The following is a 23,095-nucleotide window of genomic DNA, read 5'->3' as shown; positions in this document are numbered from 1 at the left end:
TGGGGAATAACTTGACTCGGGCGCTGAACTCCAGCTGTCCGTGGAAGCTGCACTTGTTTGTCCAGGGCAGTGACTGGAATAGTCATTTTGCTCTTTTTGAGACACTTTCCATCCCTTTAGTACTGACAATGGACTTAAACGATGTACCTCGCTTTTCAGGTGGGTTATGGCTGGAGTATCATTTTAGCTCTAGGAGGCAAAAGATAGAAGAAAGGATAGGGATGAAGGAAAAAGGAAAACTCACAGCCAGGAAATAAATACAGGTGGGGAAATAAAGAAAAGAAATTTTTGGAAGATTGTAAAGAGAGGAGAGTGCTGAGAGAGGACGAAGAAAGGGGAATGCAGAATTGAGGACAAGAACAAAAAGGAAGAGGAAGGGGGAGAGCGATGGAGGGGAAGGAAGAGGAAAGAAAAGAGATCAAAGGGATGAACGTAAGAAGAGAAAATACTGGGGGAGCAGATATGATGGAAATACTGGTAGGAATCTGGAGTGTAACCGGGAAGGGCTCTAGAAAGCATTAGGAAAGCATAGGAGATACTACCATTTTTCACAATTCAAAATGAGAAGTTTGACATTTCTCCCTTTCAAAGTGTTTGACAAACAAGGGTAAATAAGCATTCAAGATATGTATTTTACCACTCTTCTTGGAAGGCACCTTTGAATGTAATTACTATGTCTTGGCTTTTTCTACATTACACAGGCTAAAAGCAAATACACTTCCAGAAAAGGGTATGGCCTTGCTTAGAATACAATGCAAATTAATCCAATTGCTCACAACTCAGGGAAAAAACAGAACTTAGTCTGGGACTGGGGAATACTCTAGTTCTGGCGGCAGTGGTGGTGGTGGTGGGGGTGTCTGTCTGTGGGGGTTGTGTGGTTGTTAATATCCCAGTTTCTTGGTGCATCCGCAGTCCCTGACTAAGCTGGACACAAAAGTATAGAAGAGTTTTCATACTTTGGCCTAATCATACCCAACCCAGACTTGGGCGAATCCCACCAAGACCTGTTTTGAAAACTGTAACTAGTTTTCAGGCTACTGTAAGACAGTTTGGCCAAATGTGGAGGCTGCTCTGACCCACCGTTCCTGAAAGTTTGAACTCCTCCCAGGTCTGCTCCTTTCTGTAAATCTTGCGGTTCAGATCTCCTGTTTGTAAATTTTTCAATTTAAGTTGAAAAACTTGTCTGCCTGTAAGTTGCAGGCAGACAATCTTCTTAATCGGTTGCATAGTTGGCTGAGGGCAACGTCTTTGTGCTCCTCTGAGATGAGCATCAGTCAGTAGCATAGAAAGGACATCACCCAGGACGGACCGATAGCCTGATCCTGCATGGCGAATCATGCATTCCTATATAGTTCATGATATATATGAACCTAAAATATGTCATGCCAGATCAGATTATACATATAATTTTCAAGTTCAACGAAAGGTTTTGTTTCTTTTTCCCCCATCATTTTTTAAAGAAACAGAATTTATCTGAATTAAAAACATGATTGGTGATGACGAGTGGGTGGTTCTGTTTACCCTGCCACATTATATAGTACCACTTTTACTCCTTGTTTGGATAGCAGTCACAAGACCCAGATATCAAGCTGTGAAAGTATTTTTCTTGCAGCAGCCTTTCTTTTTTTGGCAGGCAGTGGCTTTGGAGATGCCTCACGTTTTGTCATGTGATTGGACTGCTGATGAGGTTTCTGTGCTGCCTCATTTTCCTGGATTCCATCTGAATTAACTCTTCTTTGGGTCGCGATCGTTAGCACACTTCTGACTGAGTGAGGTTTTGCATCATAGTGTAATGAGCTCCTAATACTTGATCTCTGTAAGAAAACAGCCCGTAAAGAAGGAATTTGCTGCATTTGTTCCACGTGACAGAAATCTGTTTTCTGTACCTCCAGCTGTCCACATCGAAAACACATTCCTTCTTCATAGTAATATTCCTTCCTGAAACAAAGGAAAATGAGGGGAAATGACCAGTATATAATCGTTCCATCTAAAAACATTCAGCTTAGTCTTGTAAACACATAAACTAGTTCTTTGTAAACAAATGTCTTAATTTTCTTTAAACTGAATATTTAGATGTCAAAGATAGAGACGCTGGATATGTCAAACACATATGGTTCCTATTGCATCAGAGGCTTTCTTAATTTTGGTATTCTAATTGAAAAGACATTTTTGAAAGCATGCTAACTTTACAGAAACTGATCTATCTGACCCTCTGTCTGGTCTAGGTTTTATTCTTCCATCTATCACCATACTCTGGAAACATCCTCCACTTCAAATGTACAGTAGTAATGATATTCCTCATGGACTCTGAATTGCCCTCGATGCTTCCAGTTCTTGACATGGAAGCACTGTTTGAGGTAGTTGATGTTGGGGAGCTGACAGGGGCTTAAAGGGGAGAGAATTAGGAAGAGGGAAGGAATGGGAGTAGGGACTATAATTTATTTGTAAGTTTTTACCTTATTCCTGGATAATTTATAACACAAAATGCCTTAGGCTAAGTAATATCTTTTAACTGGACAAAATTTCTATCCACATCAGAGAAATACTGCAGGTCTGCTTTAAAATATAAGCTATTTTATGAATGTCATGAAACAACTACTGCTTCAGATAAGGCAAAATTTCAGTTTGGCATCCAATATGTATTCATTTTCCTCCTACAAAAAATAGGCAGAAAACTATTAAGTTTACATCTGAAATAGGTACACTTGAAATAGAAAACACATTTGTATTTCAGGCACTGCGTTAGGTTTTCTGCTAGTGTGGGCTTTAACTGCAGGTGCATGCTCTGCAGAGAGCTGAGCAGTATACATTGGCTTGCAGGTTGCGATGGGGTGGGATGTCTTGTGGAGCTGAGTTAGAGCCCCCTCTCCAGCAGCACCCTGAGCCCTTTGCAGTGGGTGCTGGGCTCTGACCTGCTGCAGTGAGTGCACCAGATGTGCCACTGGCTTTGGTCTCAGTTCTGTATAAAACCACCTTTCCCAGGCATGCAGAATATTTAACAATAAATTGCCTTTTTTTATCCACCAACATGTACAATATAAAGTCCACAAAGGTCATAGAGGTCAATTTATTTATTAAATGGAAAGGCTTGGGTCCAAAAAACATTATGAATCATTTTGGTGTTTTAAGTTCAGGATGCAGAGTAAATTATTCCAAAAATAATGGTAGCCAAATGTCATTCCCTCCAAACGTTTGTGTAATATCTATTTATCTGTGGGCAGATGACTGCTATGTATAATCAGAGGCAGACTTTTGTCAAATTGAGACTAAGTAAACACAGCTGAACACAAGTAAGTTGGACTACAACTTTTTTGAGTTTTGCCAGCGCTGTTATGACCTTGAAAATGAGCGTTTCTTCAGAGCAATCTGCTTTCAATACGGGAGAATTTTTAGTCTTTCAAATTAACAAGTGTTGATTGGAAATTTGTTCTGTTTAATATTTTTTTTGTCCAAATAAATGAAAAGTGTGTATTTGCCCAAAGGAGGGCATCCTTTCTGCTGCTTAAAAAGTAGGAACGTGTTGTAAAGGAATGTGTCTTGCACATATCTATGAGAACAAGAACAAAAGTTAGAGAAAGAGCTGTAAACTCATCTGAAGCTTCATTATCTAATCAGAGAAAATTTTGTACTGTTTCCTTGAAATATAAATGCTTTTTTTTTAAAATGTGCTGTGTAAGTAAACATAGTGTGTAGGCAGTAGATTTCGTATTACTACATATCTAGATACTGTTTTCATCATCCTTGAAAAAGTAGTACTTCCATTTATAAATTTTGCCCATTTTTCTAAAACTTAGTGTCCTACTAAACATTTTCTTCAGATCCTGTTTTTCTCTGAGACGCAAAAAGAAACGAGTCTGATTTTATTGACAAACAAGAGTACAATTTAAACGTTAGTTTTAATATGCGAATCTTGTGCTTTTACATTACAAATCATTTGAACAGAAAACATTTTGCTCTCTTGATTTTAAAGACCACTGCACTTGGAGTCTCGAGGAGGCTTTGGACAGAAGTCAAATAGGCGTCTTGCTCAAAAATTTGTCTTTCAGTAATTACAGCAAGTGAGTTTCATCCATGGCCAATATCTCTGTTTCAAGGCACTTCTTTCAAAGAGATTTTTTTCATTTTAAGTGCTGTATACAAACCAGCACCAAATGCAGGGGTAAGACACATGTGCACAACATTGTGGGCACAGGAAACTTTCTCAAAGTCCCTGTGCCCCGTATCTGCAATTCGTACTTCCCAATCTGCCTTTTTTTGGGGGCAGCAATTACCATTTTCAAATTTCTAACAAATTCTTACAGCAACAATAGTTTAATTGCAGCAGCCAAGCATACACAGCACGTTGTACTTGACGGGTTGCTACAGCACGGCTTTGACTTTGCAAGCCAAGTACCATCCCAGCAGGTCGTCTTGGATGTTTTTTGAAGCAACTGCTGCAGAAGTCTCGTCTTGCTTCAGTTTTCTCTTCCCCTTTCATAGTAGCAAAAGTAAAATGAGGATGCAGCTGGACATGGGGAGAAGGTGAAAAAGGAAGAAGATGGTAGAAAAGAGGACGGCATGACTGAGAAGCTATTTTAATTGAGAATTGCAAAGAGTGGATATGCCTATTCATCGCTATATGTTCCTATACTTTGTTCTCTGTACCAAAATGCATATTTCAGAAACAAAGCAGGAGATGCTGCTCCCAGACCTGGCTGAGCAATGCGGCTTCTTAACATTAACCAAAATCATCTGGAAAAGGCCTTGATGCCAGGGTTTTTAGACACTTTGTTGTTTCCTCTGGGCAGCTCCTCCTTGGGGACTGAGGGTACAGACACTCACAGTGTCAGTATCCTGGTTCTTATTCTGGGATTTCTGCTTCACCACAAAGGCTAATGAGGCTTGTAAAACTAAAACCAAAACCAGAATGTGCCAGGTGTCATCTGAGCCCGTGGAGTGGCCCTCTGGGTGTTTGGAGGGTGCAAAGCAGGTACTGATTGCAAAGCTTAGGACCATGGGGCAGGACTTGCCTTGAGTTATAACAGCTTGCGGCAGCCGGCTGTGTCGGAGTTGCGAGAGGAAGGGGGGAACCTCGCTGCGGACAGGGGCTCTGGGTCAACAGCCTTCAGGGTGTGTTGAGCAGCCCTCAAGATGCTCCTACCTGAGATGGTGGTTGCCTAGGAAGTGCTGTCAGGAGAAGATACGCTTGACCTTGAGTTGCGGTTGGAGTCGGTGGTGTATGCCGGTGCTAGCTGAGTCCTGCCTGGGGGTGAGCCACTCTCTCAGCAGTGCTCCGAGGGGCTGGGTTTGCCAGCGCCTTGCTACTTTGTTCATCTGGAGTAAAACAGTCGGTGGCAGCCAACTAGGTAGGTTGTGTGAGTGCTTTGTGTGCCCTGATGAATCTGTACCCTCAAATACAACGTTTGCTGGGGCGCACGGTCTGTTTGCCCACTGTTGCAGAAGGAGGGTGGTGAGGAAGGCAGGCGTTGTCCACACGTGGGATTTGCTGCGTCTGCTTTGCAGACCCTTTGCAGGTCTCCATAAACTTCGCAAACTGTGATGTATAGGCTATTGCTCTATGGGAAAGCTTTGGCTCACGGGCAAAAGTAAAAAGCAAAAACTCTTGCAAAATGAAAGAAAAAGCTTTTATTGTTTTAAAAGTGGAAACAGAAGTACTACTAATAATAGCAGTGAGTTAATTAGAGAACATGCACCATTTCAGTTCACAGAGCTTAGAGCCTTTGTGTTGTAGCTGCCTGGCTTGCGTGGCTGCTCAGAGTCTTCCTCTCGTCCTCCGTCCAAAGGCTCAAAGCCTAGAGTTGGACTGTGTGGAGGGATCAAAGGATCTCAGTTTTTTTCACCAGAGTTATTCCCTAAAAAATATGAATGTTATTTATGTCTGGAACGATGACTTCCTGTCTCATTGCTTTTCTCTATAGAAGTGGAAATTCAGGATCTTAATTCTTAAAAGGCAGATGAGGATGCAAGGCTATCTATACAAATACATGATTGTTGCAGACGCCGCCTACCCTTAGGAAAGCATCTAAGCAGGTCACGGAAGACACATAAGCAAATTACAGAGTGTGAGTTACTCTGAGATAATGTTAATTTGGTTGCTCCTTGAGCAAAAAGTCCACAGTGATTTCCAACTGCATCTGTGTGAGGAATTGCATTCTATGAATGCAGATATTTTCTCTATTTTTATGCATATATATGTAGCCCAGTTTCCCCTGATTGCAAACCCTGCTGGGTGAAGGGGTTTTTCTGATTTATGGTAACAGGAGGGAAGACTGGTTATTTATACATGCTGATAAAGCTTCTGAGTTGTTTTTGATCTACAGATCTTTCAGATTATTCAAAATTCATATTTTTTGAAGTATGTCAGTTGATTTAACCATAAATACCATATGGCTTTACCATAAATATGTATGTGTGTTTTAAGTCTGATGTAGCAAACTGTTGTAGGAGAGAATTCCCTAACAGAAATCTCCTGACTTCCAGGAAAACATGTATGAGCTAACCTAAAACAAATATATAGTAAATATGACATTATTGCCTTCTCAACCTGTCTTACATATTTTTGAAGCACCCTATCTCTGTGCCAACCTGACATTTTTAAACAAACAGTATTCACCCTATTTGGGGGAAAAAAGTTACACTTTAGCTAATGTCGTCTTTGATCTTGGAGGCTGATAGCCAGCAATTCAGTTAGGTTTTAGAGGAGGCTATTGGCTTTAACTGCTGTTAGATCACGTCCGGTATTGTGACTCGGGATACACTGGTCAAGATAATCAGTGCCTTTTTGGGAGAAATATGTTTAATAGTTTTGGATAATACATTTTTCCCCTGTGGTAATAATACATTGTGCTTCAATAATTTTTCATTTTATTAGTACAAAGGCATGGATTACTTTTTATCACTCATTATTTAGAAAATATGTCACAATTATTACTACTACTGTTCTGGTGTAGTTGCTATCTAGGTATAGTTTCCAGGGGCCAGTGTAGCTTTTTCAGGTGAGAGCTGTTTGCAATGATCTCAGAGAATCGGCATCTTCACTCAGAGAAACAGCCTGGGCATATTGCCCGGGGTTCGGATACTCTCTATTTGAAAGCAAATCTGTTTGGCTTGAAATATTGTGGCTTAGGGTCCTCTACAGCTCAGCAATTGCGTCTTTGCGAACTGCTCTTCCTGGGATGAATGGCAGAGGGTTTGAATATGCCTCGTTGTTATGCAGCGTGTCCCTACAGCTAGAGGAGCCGAACGGAACACTAATAATCTCTGCAGCGTCATGGAGTGAGTTTTACAGAGGCCTCAAAATTCATGCAATTGTGCAATACCAAGACCTGCGAGCAGCGTATCAAGGTCAGGATGAGCTAGTAAGCCCTGTCTCTCCACAGCAATCTTTGCTGTGACGTAGGTCCATTAACGCGGCATAGCATTGCTGTCACGGCTCAGGCAGGGTGCTATGCCACGCGGATGCACGATGCCCCGCGACGTGGTGCACATTTACTCAAGCGTGCCTCGTGTCTGAGGCCCCGAGTGCTGAGAAGTCTGAATTCGGTCCCGTGTTGTTATCAGTCGATGATGCTTCCCTGCTGGTTTCTTGAAAATCACTGTCTCCAAAAGCAGCAGTGTGTGTTGAATAACAAACCCCTTCACATTCAGACTCTTCAGGTTTAGGAATGGAGCCAACATTCTTGAAGAATGATTTAGTGGCCAATAAACATCTGTAAAGTCTGTAAGACTGTCAGAAGCAGTAACATTGAAAGTAAAGATCGTATCAGTAGCAATTCCCCTGTCCTGACAAGGCATTCAGTGCAAATATTTGTTCAGTCATCCTTGCTCTCATTCCCGTTATCACAGACAGTTTCACATGTTTTGCCAAAAGAGCAATTCCATCTTCTTCCACAAAGCTGTTCACATCCAAGGCCTTTGCAATGTTAAATACCGGCCTACTACTGTTTCAGGACCTCCCACACATGTTCCGTTGGAGTGGGGGAGCCTCATCTGTCTTACGCAAAGACTCCGCTGTGAAGGGCTCTTACAACTTTCAATTAGTGAGCATCTGCAGTGTAAGGTTTTGCTGCTCCTTGAGGGTTCAAGCTCAGTCTGGCTGATTTATTACACCGCGCCAATCTCCATGATAGTCAGGATAGTCTTTGAGCTCTTCTAAGTACAATTCTCCTGCAGTCACTGAAATTGCAGTGCACTAGGACTCAAACCATTTGTAAATACAAGATGATGTTTGGAGAAGAAGGAGGTGTTTCTGCTTCTTCAAAACTTCTTGGCAAATGGGTACAACTTCCTGAATAATTCTGAGCACACAATTCTTTTGCTCCAAGAGCCTTCCCCCTTTTGCCTGGTTTGCTGCGCTGCCTCTCACTTGCTTGGTGAATAGCAAAGCTGAAAACACAACCCTTCTTGAGATACCTCCCAGTTTACTAGAATCTCTGAGGGCCTGTTCAGAAGGTGTCTGGGAATATTTAGGTTTGGGAAGAAATCCTGTAATGGAAATAATAACAGTGCAGGTTGTGGTAAGCAGGAACATGAGGACTGCAGTAGCTTCACAAGGGAAAGCAAAGGGAGCAGAACTAAAAACTTGACTCAAAAAAAATGCAGTCAAACTCTAAAATAGTTTTTGTGCAATTGAAGGTGAGAATAATCCATGGGCAACTATTCCCCCTGCGGTTCACTCAGCAATGTTTCTTTCTGCTGGTTATTCTGCATACGGTCAGGGAGGTGTGTGACTACAGCGTTCTGTGTAGGTTCCTGTAATTCCTCAGGATGCTGAATAACGGGGTTCCCATCACATCTAGCTAGATGGGGAAAGAGATGCTTTTCTGATGTATGTGAGCTAACCCAGTTTGAAAGAAGCCTCAAAACCCAGCTCATCTCCTCGCTGGGTGCTCGTTGCTGCTTCTCTACCAGCAAAGCACTAACATGAATGCAGCTAAGCATCTCTGAGGACAGGATAATTAATTTCATGATGTGCTGTTCGTGCCATTTGATACGTTCCATCTGGTCCTTCACAAACTTCAATAAAGTTGTTTTCATAAGATGTCTGTAGGATTTCACAAATAGGGAACTGAGGCACTGAACAATTACAATTTGAAGTCATTTTAGGTACCTAAGACCTTGTGGATGCTCATGATTTCATGGCTCTTTATACATTCGAAGCACAGCTCTCGTTGACTTCATTTGCACCTGTGGGTGCTCAGCACTGCTGAAGATGAGAGCCCAGGCTCTCGAGTCAGAGTCCAGAGACTGGGGAATGTACTGTGGCATCTGTGAAAAGGTTGGTTAAAACAGCTCGTCCAGCCCCCGCACAAACCTGTAGCGGAAGCAGAGAGACTGTCAATCACTCACGTGATTTACTTGGCATTGTTAAATCCATCTGACTATCTTTTATCTTCTTGTGTTTCCCTCCCTCAACAGCCTTGCAGCTGCTGTGCCGTGGTGCTGAGGTGTGTGGGGAATGGTCTCTCCTACTGCTCCGGGTTCAGCCCCGCAGCAGGTCCGTCCTGCGCCCTCGGAGAGGCGGTGACCACAGAAAATGCCATGTGTGATTGTTCTGCTGTATCGCACAGTACGCTTAGTGGGAAGGCAGACTGCTTAGGCATTCCCATTTTTATGCACATATTATATAGAAGCAGATACAGATACACATATATATATGAATATATCTTTATCTCCTTATAGATAAAATAGTTTTTAAAATTTCACATACGATCCCTTCATTGGTAGGATCTGTTGTGCAACAGTTGTCTGGGGTTACCATGAAGCTCTTTTTCAGCCTACCGCCATTTTTATGGCTGTTTGACTGTTGGAGCCCTGTATGTGCTTATGCACTTCCTTACAGCAGCTTGGATTTTTATGCTTATGATTGCACAGAGCACAATAAGTTTGGGACATAACTTAGGTACCTGGGGTTTAGTATTTGGACATAAATATTGTGCACATCCTAGTACCCCGTGCAGTGGATGGAAGTAGCTATGTTTAAAAAGATGGTATTCGTCAGTCTCTTCTTTATCTTACAGGCGAATGAAAGAAACAGTGAATTTCCTCTCCCTGACAGACTTATCCATTCTTTACTCCATGCTGCTGGCTAAACACACCCTGGAAATCAGTTCTGGCATTCACTTAGAAGTTCCTCCACTTGCCTGAAAATACAGCACCTTGTAATTTAAATTGCCTTTGTGCAGCATATGCCATGTCTGAGCCCACTTGGCTCCCAGGGGCAGGAGAGGAGCTGGCTCCTGCGAGCGGGGCCGCGGGAACGGGGGGCACGCTTCTGCGAATTCTGCAGGAGGCTTCTGAAAATATCCTGTGTGCACGCATTCATATCATAACGTTACACCGCATATGTAGGGTCTGCTCCCAAACCCACAGCCAACTAGCATAACAAAATCAGATTTTACTGCTGTAGTGTCAGCCTAGGGTTGAAATATGGCTTTGAAACCCTCCCTTTCACCCCGCTTTTTTAATGAAAAACAATCGGGCTGGAGTGTAATAGTGCTTACCCTGGCTGCATTTGACTTTAGCTTTTTACTTTTAAAGCCTTATTTTAGGCTTTAAGAACTCCCAATTAAACTTTTTAGATCCAAAGTGAAAGCCTGAACGTGCCTGCCTGCACAACAGTGAGATTCCTGGGTGGGAAAAGGATATTTTTATATTAAAAATAAAGAAAATGAACACAGTGGTATGTTTTCTCCCTTCATACTCCTTACTCTTCTTTTTCCTAATGAATCTTCATTTGCCATTTTCTCATTTCCTTTTTCTTAACATCTCCCATGCCCTTTGCTTTATTTCTTTTTTTTCTTCCTCTTCTCCTTTCTCCTCTTTTCTTTATTTCACCCTCCCCCTTCCCTACCGCCTAACTTGGTTTTCACTGTTCACCCATAACGGTTTGCAATAGGAGGGCTAACTGCTTCATCCTTCCAGTCAGCACAGCATGTGCTGTAAATCCCTTTCTAAATAACACCAAAAAAAATGAAGCCTAGGTCAGATATTTGTTTATCCATTATGAAATGCATGTGGGAGACTATCACCAAGGAATCTGACAATATTACACTATTAATTACATGCCAACTCAATGAGGAAAGATTTTATTTCAGTCAGCTTTGCAGCAAACTTGAAAAGAACATAATACCATATAACCGTCAGTTCGTTAACAACTCGCCTCCAACACTACACAGCCCCGACTCCCATTATAAGCTCTACTAAAGTCTGGCTAAGAAAACAAGTCTCACACAGTGCCCTGCATCTCACCAAGGAGAACACACTGTCACTGGTCATGGGAAATTTAGAGCCAGCCGTGACAGCCCGAACAATGAAGTGATTTACACCAGGTTGTATCTAGTGTGCTAACTCATAAATTCTTACATGCAGGTGCATAGCCCAAGACAGTAAGGCCATTTGCACCATGCCTACCATTATGTGGGGCTTTCAGTGCACCTATTAATGCAAATGTTAATATAGACCTGCAAAGTCAATTCTCTTTTATGGTTTATAAAATACACCTATCCCGGTCTCTGTGGGCATGTACACTCATTTTATAAAAATCACATGTATTAAAATGTAACTAGATGCCTACTCCCACTTCAGCAGGCTCCAGGCTGCACAGGGGAAAAAAGTCTTCAAGTTCCCAGGTATTCAGGAAAAAAACTTGAGTGGTATCAGTCTCTCATAGTTAAAGCTTATAGCTGATGTTTTGGTGCAAGAAGCAATTTTCAGAGAAAGATTTCCCTGAAAAGGCTTGGTCTGAGGCATGATGGCAAAGGAGTGTTTCCAACATTGGCAAGACCCAACCTATAGGTCTTAACAGAAGAGGTCAGACCAGGGCTAAAGCTGTTCCTGGAAAAAAACACTGGGAGAACAGGGAAAAGTATTCACTGTAGCTGTCACTGTGAACATAAATTGTCATTATGCACTTTGTTCATCTGAAAGGACGTAACAGCTGATGACAGGTCAGTTGTTATACTTGGTGTCACTGTGAAGCCAAAGGAGTGAGGTAACAGGGTTGTGGGGGTGACCATTACAAGCTGCTCCATAACCTCCTCCTGGAAGAAAGAGAGGGCAGTGGTAAATGAAAGCTTTGCTGAAAAGGAGTTTTCTCTAGAGCCTGGGCCCAAAGCTCGTTCCTGCAAGTTTCTGTCAGCTTTCCTCCTCCCACCCAACAAAAAGACATGGTAATAAATCTTTGTCAGTAGAAATCCAGTACCCCCCTGAGATCGGACCAGATGTGGTTGGTATCACACGCACGCCCAGGTCGCAGTGCCTCGCTGTGTCTGCAGCCGCAGGTCGTCTGAAACTCGAACAGGGACTTTCGTCTCTCCACCAAAAGGCTTTGCTGCACGAGCACTGCCAGCCCCGACCGGGCAGTTTGACGTGGACCTGCCTAGTCCAGGACCTGCTCCGGGCAGGAGTGGCTTCACAAGGGACAACTGAGCAGATCCCATGTGGAGGTGGTCCGGGGTGTGCAGGAGGTCACCCAGGCAAGTTTGGGGAACGTTTCTATAGAAGACTCTGTGCTTTGGACACTTCCAGCACGAACCTTACTGTCTGTGCTTCTCCATAATTCATCCTTAATAGGTCTGATGTCCCTGAGGAAACCTGGAAGGATGGTGCAAAAGCAAAAGGGTTTTAAGAGTTGCTGTGCTGGATTGGATGAGTCCTGTCTATGTCTAGAAAGCCTTTGGTTGTGTGGGTCTCTGGCTGAGCGGTATCCACGTTCAGAAACTCATTTGCCTGTCCACATCAGGCTCAAAATGGGAGCACTGCAAGTGTAAGCATGGGAAGGCCAGCTTCTCCAACTCAAGCTAGAGGAGCTGAGGTTTGCTGTGCTTGGGTTTTTCAAAAGGTGCTACAGTCTTTGCACCAAGAGTAAATGACATTTCTTGCAAGAGGAGGGGGCCTGGCCTGGTGCTCTGGGCTACAACTTCCCCTCCCTTGCACTGCTGAGCAGCCTGTGCTAAGCCACCTTCCCTCCCCAGATGTGGGTAAACGTTAGTGATGTTGTGTGATTCATGGTTTAGTTTGGGATCCTTCGGGAGGAAAGGAGCTGTGTCAATGCAGAAGAGTACAGGAATATTAACTCCAGTTAACCCAATTTTGGTCGGAGAACCAGAGATCTGAAAGTCATATGTGCCCTGAAATTGCAGTTTGGAAAATATTAGAGTCAAGGTGGGGGCGGGGGGTGACCTACAGAAATACCTCATCTCACCACTAATTTACTCACACATGTAAACTTCATTTTTCATTCAGCTGCCCCAATTTATTTCCTGTTCCTCCCTCTTTTTCCTCCTTTTGCTTGTTTTGAAAATGCTGGTCAACACATGTTAAGCCAGAGTCTCCAAAACCAACAAAAGAAAGTTCAGGAGAGGCAGAGAGAGAAACAGATGAATAACATTGCCAATTTTAAAATGAAGATAAGTTATACGGGACCTTTTACTGAACCAGAAGTATTTTATAGTGTTCACCATTTGGGGCCAGCAGTTCTTTTTTCCCCACCGTTTTGAGCTAGAGTAGAAGCTGTGTAATTCGTCAGGAATCTGTACATGTTTAAGTAGCTTCAAGAAATATGACAGTCATGTGGGACTGACCTACTGTGTCTTGACTTCCATGTCCTTTTTCCCCCCCGCCACCTAATGTTCTGTACCCTTTGCTCTCTGTCTCATTCCCTCATTCACACCTCCTTTCCCCTGTTGGTTTCAAGCCATCTTTGCCTTGCCAGTGTTACCTGAAAACACAAAGCAGGGGTTTAAGCCAGTTGTTGTGGTTGGGCTTGAACTGTACATAACACACCAAGCAGGGGAGCAACGTGGATGCTTCTTGGTCCTACGTAAGGGATCGGTCTTTCCTTTGCTGTTCCCGGCAGGGCCTTCAGGTGAAGTCAGTTCATCACCACACACGTGTGATATTCTTAGGTCAGAATTCTTAGATCCAAAGAATAAAATGTAACTGTAATTAACATTATTTAGTATCCCCTTGAAGTCATCCAAGTGTATAAAAGTTATTAGTCTGGACTCGGCGAACAGTAGGGTCTGAATTGTTCTGAAATATTTGAATGTGCCACAAGCACCACATAGCCAGAGAGCCTTTGTATGTTGTAAATTGAAGTAGGCATATGTACTACGGCATTTACGCTCTGGCTTTCTTCTCTAATACTAGATGCAGTATGTAAAAGGGCACTGTGTATGTACTTAGATGTATATCTTCTTGTGTATTATTGGTATATTATTTTGACAACAGTCAGGTGTAATGGCAATGTACTGGAGGTAAGTGATGCTATTGTCCAGTTTAAGGATGGTTTGCCTGCAAGAACCCTGGGGTTTATTTTCTTTGGGTGGGCCTTTCTGATAGCAGAAGAACAAAAGAAAACATTTTAAATATAGGAGAAATCCTGGAAAATTCTTCTCTTAAATGCTTTTGAAATGGTCAAAGTATTGCCTAGGCATGTTGTCTTTGGACTTCTGAGACTCATTTCCATCTCTGCAAAAATGGGACTGCAGACTACCTTGCAAGAGAGCTGTCAGGATCAGCCAGTGAATATTTATGAAGAAATTCCGTGGTGAAAAAAAAAATAATGTATGCTACATATATTATTAATAATTATGTGAGTCCTGAAAAATACCATACTGTATCACAAAGCTAGTATTGTCCAGTGACTACACTCTTGGCACCGCGTGCTACAGTAAACTGTATACTGAAAACTCATACTAATGGAAAGGTATACAGGATTCCATTGGTAAGTGATTTATAGTGACTTCCTATTATAAACAAGAGGGAACAAATATCCTGCCTTGCTGGTTTCTTTGGGTGGATGGTGAGAGCAGAATGAGACATTCCTGGCCAGGCAAAAGCTGATTCTCTGGATGCTTGCAACTGGGAGCAGAATGAAGCACCAGAAGGTGAGGTATAAATGACAATCCCTAATTATAAATGATTGAGTTTCCATTTTCATAGTGCTTAAAACTTTCCAGTTGTAGAGCAGATGACCACTGTTTTAAGTGATTTCCAAACTTGTAACAAAAAGATGTTTCTGATGTTTAATATTAAATAGACTTACTACAGGATCTCAATATATGCAGAAAGCCTACCAACATCCTTTCACAAGAAGCACATAGCTTTCTGAGACAGAACAAGCCACCTTCAGCAGCAGCTTCATTTTGGGTTTCAATTAATAAATATGCTATTGAGCACAACTGTAGTTTGTTTAGGAAAGTTATTTGTGCTGCCGGTGGTATGCTGTTGATAAACTTCAGTGTAGACCCTATCAAATAAGTCTTGGGAACAGTATGGAATATAATAATGCATCAGCATTGGCTTTCTCTGGAGTCACTTCACACATTGATCTAAGCTTGACAAGTCTGTAGGGGTTGAAATTTGTGTGACAGCCTGCCTTGATCCAACTAGTGAGAGGACCACACTTTTTCAGAAGAAACCTGAGGTGGCTGCCACCTAAGGCGTCTTAGATTAAAGTTAACCACAGCTCTTGGAGAGGGCAGCTGTGGTGCATCCTAGGTACCTTGTATGAAGTGCTGCCTCTCATGTAGTGAGAGGGGGCTCATGGGTGAAGTGCGAGGTCTGCCCATCAGCACTTGCTCTGGGGTGAGTCCTTAGCTGAGGCTACTCAGTGAGATTGAGTATGCTGCATCATTTTTCCATTTCTTCCGTCACCATTTCCAGAGATGTTACCCAGTCCCAGTGCCATTTCCTCATTGCCTCAGAAAAGAAAACTAGGAACATGTTGTGCGATGGTCAAGAAACCAAACCGTTTCTGTATTGAGAATGCTGTTCTTCAATTATATTCATGAAACAGTCTCACCAAAATGTTGCTTTTACAGTTGAAATATACTTTGCAATTGCTGTCCAGATATGTCAAATATCAAAAGCTTTAATTATCAAAAGCTTTAATTAGTAGTTGGAGGTAGAGCAGGTAGATTGCAAAAGATGAAGAAAAAGCAAGATGTCGGGCAAGGTTCACCTTTTTTTAAAAAAAAAATTTGATAAAATCTATGTTCCCTCTTCTGTCAGTGAAGAGCCAGACATGGCCAGGTTGCAATTCTTCCAGGCTGAGCTAGGCAGTTAAGGCTGTAGTTACACCACCAGTTTAATCTCCAAAGGAGAGATACGGTCCTCCCCTCATCCAGCTCCCAGCATATCCACATGGATGATAATGCTGCCCAAAGGGAAACAGTGGGAGGAGGTGGCCATAGAAGAGGGCTTCGCAGTCTGGTTTTGCAGCAGCACTCAGGGATGTTGGACTGCAGTGTTAGATGGGTGGGCTGAAACCACTTCTTGGAGGACATCTCTGTTGTTTGTGAATGGAGACTGGACAACTAGCCTGGATAAAGATACATGACTTAGATGGCAGGTTCATGGCAAGTGAGGTGAACCCTACTCTTCCTTTTGAGTTGGATCGAGTTGGTTTGACCGGCAAGATGTCAAGGAGAGCATGGGGAATGGTCTTTGTCTCTCTCAGTGTGGTTATCCCCATCCAAAAAATGGTGGTAATACTTATTTCCTTCACTAAGGGCTGTTCAGACAGATGTGAGCTGCCTGGATGCTCTGGTAGTGCAAACTGGGATATGCTGTCAGAGGTTTGGTACAGCAGAAAAGGATTTTTGGCAAGAAAAAGGGGGCCTGTGCTTTGAAATGATGGATTTTCAGACTTCATTGTACTAACATGCTTTTACAGCAGTTATTAGCAAGAGCTTTGCAAATTATCAATGATGGTTTTATTGTAACCCAGTTTCGAGTTTCTTTGACATAAATTATTTGTTTGAAAAATGTCCTAGTTTCGGCCTAAATCTGAACGGAATAAAAAAAGACTTGTAATTCAGGAAAAATCTTCAGCAAAGTTAAAGAATGGGTAGCTCTTTGCTCCTGGATTTTATTTTTTAGCTTTGCTACTGCTTTTATATACCATGGGCAAGCCGCTTTCTTTTAGAGCTGGCTAAACACCAGTAAAAAATATTTGCAAATACTCCTTCAAATAAACGCTGGAATTGGAATGTGTGTCACCATTCACACCTACTTTCCTCAGAAGTTTGTACAAGCAATTTTTTTGTTCATAGGAAATATTTTCCAACAGCAAAAGAAGCTGACAGATGCTTGAGAGAGGTGTATTTATATCCAGGTTTGCTCTGGCAGCGACGTTCTCTATTACTTGCCATTTCCATTTCTATACCTACTGACCTATTCAGTCCTAAACCTCCTCTTTAAAATTGTCTCTATTAAAAAAAAATGAAGCAGGGCTGAAAAATATTTTGTAGCCAAGTACAGCATGAAGAAGGAGACTTTTGGTGTCATTCAGTACCTCTCTTTGGATCAAATGTTTCTTTTTTCCTTGGTTCCCTCTCCTCTGCATAGGTTAAACTTCCCCCTCTTGAATCCCATTCAAGCATTGATCTAGGAGAGCCTGAGATACTGATTTAAGATGTGCTCTTTTGGAACAAAATGTAAACCTTGGTCACTTGTGGACATTTATTTATAAATCTGTTTTGCAAAAGGATGGAGGCCTGTTAAATCAAACAGCTTGGCAAACATCTGAGCTCTGAAATTACAGCTGGTTTCCTGTATTTCTTCTGGTGAGACTGTGGTCTTCAGTGGTCACCTCTATGTGTTGGGGAGTGCGGTTGGGCTGAATTGTTCAACGCCGGTTGGCTGAATGAGAAAACAGGCTGCGGGTCGGTGGTGGGCAAAGTCGCTTGTAAATGGAGAGCTACCAAGGGTTGCAACGTGCTTTCGGACCTATTCCACTGGAAGCTCAGTTTAAAGAAGAGATCAACTTTTAATTAATAATCTGATAGAAATCTAGCAATAAGGTTGATTTTTAGTTGGGAATCCAGCCTCATAAAGAAGCACATTACTTTATGAGATTTATGCTGTGTTTAGGGGGCTCTTTGGGTCTTGTAGCCGTTAATGCTCGTGCCGTTGCTGTTTCTTTTGTTTGACTGGTTCTCCATAGGTATTGCAGTTAGGCGTTGGCTTCTCACTCCTCTATAATGTGTTTCTGTGTCAGGATAGCAAGCCCACTGAATAAAGCTTATACATTTCTGCTTGGTAAATATTTCTGGCTTCTCTGCGACGTTGGGACTTAATGAATGAACAAATGTGACTCTTGATGGGAAAGTGTAGCTTATGCCTGTGATGCAATTTCATCTTTGAAGGCTGTTAACCAGGTGTGCTTGTTACTTGTACCCTTCTCAGCCTGCCTCTGTGACTGAGTCGCAGCCTGGGCAAGGGGCGCATTAAAAACCACACATCATGTGTGCATGGGTGAAAGTCCTATTTTTAGTGCATACAAGAAGGCATTCACTGAAGGGCAATGAAGCTGATTTTTATTTTTAGGTTTTGCAATTCCTTATGTCCTTAGGATTTATGTTTTGAAAAACTAGCTCTATCATCTTGCAAAACGTAGGTGAACCTCCAAGACCAGCTTTATTCTCACTATTACCAAGATAACCTTTTCCCAGACATAGGTTGGTGTGGGATGCGCTGGGCAGGGTTCAGCACCAGTTCTGCCAGTCTCACCAGGTTCTGATGAGGGTCAGTGAGGTTCTGCCTCACCAAAGCCTATTTCTGTAAGGTCATGTCTCAGGAACCTCCCCACAGCAGTTTTTTTGACATGTGCCCTGCTCCAAGCTCAGTGTAGATTTCTCCAGGCAGACGCTTGCATGAAGCTGGCCCTTTATATGTGTCAAAATAAAGATTTTATTTGGAAATCTGGTATCAATTTTTGAATCAATCTTGGGTTATTTTTCCATATGCCTATTCCATGAACTTGCTTGTTTTAAAATCTATTAAGAGAAAATAGACATCTTTTTTTTTTTCCGTTTTCAGAAACTCTGGAGAATGGACCAAATAAGTGTGAAAGGTGAGTAAGGGACTTCACAGTTTTCCAAAATTATTATTATTATGGTTTTCCTGACATCACGTAGCTATGTAAGCTGTACATGTAAATATTTGTTATTGCTTGAATCTAGCGCAGCTAACAGAAAAGGAACCAGCAAAGATGAAACATACTGGAAGGAGATCAACGCAGCTATGGCCCTAACGAACCTTGCCCAAGGGAAGGATAAACTGCAGGGAACTACCAGCTGCATCATTCAGAAATCATCACATATATCAGAAGTAAAGACTGTTAAAGTGCCATTAGTTCAGCAGTTTTGAGAGATGGGTCCTTTTTCTTTTTCCCGTCAAACGGACATTTTCCTCACAGGATTAGTTTTCAGCAAAATCAGATTCACAAATATGAGGCAAATGTGGAAAATAGGTCCCTTTTACAGTATGGTCAGTTTAAAAAAATAATGTTCCTTCTGACTCAGACGTTTTCATTGTATTAAATGAAATGTTCAATTGCTTCTATAAAAGGCATGTAAATTATAAAAAAACCTGTTTTTATCAAAACATTAACTTATTTTATGTTAATCAAAGTGCGCATAAGATGTTTGCATTGCTATTACAGTAAGTGCCTTGCTTTCAAAAAATAAGCTATAACGTGGGCATAGTACAACAGTATTATGCCTCAAAATGACAATGCCATAATGCTTAAACTTTGTATATTATTCCAAATGGGCTTAAGCAGCCTAGGGCTAAACACATTACTGCTGAAGGCCCTGGAGAATTGTGCTTATTTGACTTGTACAAATTGACGAGTCTTAATGAAATTGTTACATCATTTTCTCTCTTTTTAATCAACAGTGTTATAAAAATTGTACAGTATGTTTTGTCAAAGTGACAATGAGGTTGTTATGCATGTTTCTTACCTGTATATGCAGTATATTAAAATACCAAAATCATTCCTTTGAAAAGTGCAATACTCTAGAACACACAAATTTAGGAGATAAGTTAATTGTTCAGATTATTTTGAACTTACACCTATGCTCCCAGCTATGTGGCTCATTAAAGATTTCTAGTTGAGAAGGTTCTAGCCAGACTAGCTGTAAATTCGAGTTGAATTTCTATAATTTTAAAGCTTTGCTGGTGTCTTAACTGAAGTTTTGATAGAAGTAAAATTGATTTCTTCTTGTACAAAACTAAATCTATAGCTCCATTTATTATTTGCAATGGAGCTCAAAAAAGTTTCCGTGGTGGAAATTACTACTTTAATGTGGTTCAAACATTTTAATTTTGCATGCACTGCATAAATGAGGACAGTTGATTGACAGTTCACATTTCAGTGAGAAAAAGCTATAATATAAACTATCAAAGCCCAAACGAGAAATACAAATGGGAAATGAAACAGTGACAAATCTTAGCATTTAAGGTGGGAGGGTTTTAAGCAGATACTAAACCATGTATTAAATGTCATGTCTCTAAACTTGACTGCTATTGAGTGTAATAACTAGCATAAAACCAGATTTATTTTTAAGTTTTATTGGGAGGTGCACAAGTTATTCTTAAGTCATATAACAATAGTCTAATGAGGTTTACAGTGCTTGAATAAACTGTGGCAAAGCCAAAAATGATTTATACTGAATCAGTTACAGAAAACTGGAAAAGAGCTGATTGTTGCTAGGATTTGGATTTTTTCCTGTGGGTATCCTGTCAGGTTTTTTCCTACTTATCTTTTTCTTCGTTTCTCTTTTTGGTGAGCCATCAATGAACAAGACCAGACTTTAGTCCTGCTCCCACTGAGTTTAACGGCAGAACTCCCACTTCAATGGAAGCAGGGCTGTGCTAATGTTGAAACTAACTTGCAAGTAGAGGCTGTTCCAGTTGCACTAAAATAGTCAAGATACATTGCAAATATCAGCCTTGGTGTGACTTCTTAGGAAACTTCTTGATGTAACATAACATGTTGTTGGGTTTATTTAGTGTACAATGAAAATGATTTGATATGAAAATATTTTGTACATATATATTTTTACTTTGTTTTCTAAATTGCTGATTTGCATTGACTTAAAGTGCCAAGCAAGAAATGTACGTCATGACTGTATGAACAGTTGAAGTATATGTTTTACTGACTTGCATCATTATGTGTCTAAGATTCCATGACATTAAATTTTGATACTTTACTGGATTTTGACATAATAATGTGAGTTTATAACTAATAGCGGAGAGTTAATACTTCACTTTTGTTCATACTATTATAAGTTATTCTGGTATTAAATATTTTGTGACAATAAATTGATGGTTTTGACAAACTTTTCTGTTAGAAATATTCACAGTGTTTTTGTCTGTATAAACAACAACAAAATTTGTCATGTAAAAAAGGTACTTTTGGGGACTTCTCTGGAGTAAAACTGGAGAAGACAAGCCATTGTATAAACAACTTGTTCATCATTCTTTTTTTAAATGATCAAAGCACAAAGAATAATCTGTAAAACACATGAAGTGGGTTTTAAATTTAAGAAATACTTGGCATAATTTCTTGTTACCATTCCTTTAATTTATTTTTTTTCTACTGCTGCTTTAGAGTTTTCTGAAAACACAAATTCTAATGAATTGTGTGTGTGTCTTTTTTTAAATAACAAAAGTCATGATCAGTGCTGAGCCAACAGCTAATGAAGACTCAATAATTATTTATGATATTGGAAAAACAAACATTATTACTATTGCTCTTCTTTGTTTCAACATATGTAACCATTTTAGTAAAATAAATAACTGCAAACAACATCTTGATGCTTTGAATTAAATATTCATTTATCTGTCCTTAGTCATTTGCATTTCTGGTTTCTTGTTATAGTCAGGGTTTCTCTATACTGGGATACAACCATGTGGTAGGCAAAGACAAAACAGGAATGCTAGTCTTTTGATTAATACACCTTGCAGTGCACAGTTTTGTGAAGTAGTTTAGCACATCCCTGATGAAAATGACTGTTCAGCAAGTTTAGGCTAATGACTGCTAATGACAACATGGCACCATGCTTATAAATCCTCCACATTGGAGGAACGCAGGGGGAAGCCATAGCTAATCACTGTCCTGAGTCACTGGAGAAGGTCCATGAGATGAGAAAGACTTTGGTCATTTAGGGTTTTTTATGAGGACAGGCTACATTTGTCTACAGTACCATGTATGGGTACACTCTGGCTGTGGAGCCTTGGTGGAGAAGGAGATGCAATCAGCCCATCTAGAAGTTCAGTGCTCATAGTAATGAGAGCCCAGTGCAACTGGTCTCCTAACTTTTGTGCCTCAGCAAAGTTCCTCCAGTTGCATGGGAGGGGTGATAACTAAGGTTTTGGTGGGCACTTGGCACTTCCAGGTTTTTATGTGTGATACACGTATATACGTATACTGCTGTAACATCTGTGGCCATCCAGCATGTCAGTGGAGATTTGTATATTCAGTTGATATGCGAGTTCCTGAGGGAGTATGTACAGCCTGACTTTTGCTGTTGGGAATGGGTAGAAACATCCACGTCCTAATGATGCTGAGCTGCTTGGAATCTACTTTGTACCCGAGTCTGACATGAAGAAACCAACTCATTCTTCTCCCACCTACTAGTGTCACATCATTTGCAAGAGCTGAGCACTCTCAACCTCTTATAAACCATTGAGAGTAAGGGGAGCCAATTTTGCCAGGTTGCTCAGTGGTTAGAATATACATTGGGATCAGGACTACTGTCTCCTCTTCCAGCATCATACAACAGCTACAGCCACTGAGCTATAGTTCTCACTTTGTGGCCTCATGTTCTCGGTTGGTGGCCTAATGTATAAATTAAATGGCCAGGTGAAGCAGTTCCACCAAGGAGACTGAGAGCAAGTCCTGGGACAGTACATAGGCCACTTTGAGGACATTTGATAACTTGGTGGCTTAAGTTTTAACTTGAAGTTTGGCAAAGGATGGCAGCTAGACTTGGATGCCCACGTGCAACCACTGCCCTATGGGTTAGAAGGAGGAGATGGGGAAGGGAGGTTGATAGCACCTCTATACTGTGCCAGGAAGAATGGATTTAGCTTAGGCTAGGGGGGAGGCTATGTGGGCTTAAAGCTGTTTCTTCATTATCACTTCATTCAGTTAGTTTTTCATTATGTGCCCTGGCTTTGATGAATGATGTTTTTATCCACCTAAATTACCCATCAGTGGAGATCCACAACACCAAATGTGAGATGCTATTACAGGAAGCAACCTTGATTATAAAAATGAGTGGAATCTCTGATAATC

At 41.2% G+C, this 23,095-nt stretch overlaps 1 protein-coding gene across 3 annotated transcripts in view; it reads left to right on the top strand.

Moving 5' to 3' along the window:
* The window catches only part of MKX (mohawk homeobox), a 48,551-nt gene extending 26,945 nt beyond the window's left edge, over positions 1–21,606 (top strand). For 2 of the 3 annotated variants that reach the window (XM_075143978.1, XM_075143979.1), the window contains exons 6-7: positions 18,829–18,862; positions 18,972–21,606. In XM_075143978.1, coding sequence (XP_075000079.1) covers positions 18,829–18,862; positions 18,972–19,158 — 221 coding nt within the window. In that variant the 3' untranslated portion in view covers positions 19,159–21,606. The remainder of the gene's footprint in view (positions 1–18,828; positions 18,863–18,971) is intronic. The other variant, XM_075143980.1, reaches the window with a different exon arrangement.
* The last annotated feature ends 1,489 nt before the right edge of the window (positions 21,607–23,095 follow it).

Source organism: Calonectris borealis, chromosome 2 (genome assembly GCF_964195595.1).
Source record: "Calonectris borealis chromosome 2, bCalBor7.hap1.2, whole genome shotgun sequence".
In the NCBI taxonomy this organism is placed as follows: Eukaryota; Metazoa; Chordata; class Aves; order Procellariiformes; family Procellariidae; genus Calonectris; species Calonectris borealis.
This window is presented reverse-complemented; position numbering and strand designations above follow the sequence as displayed.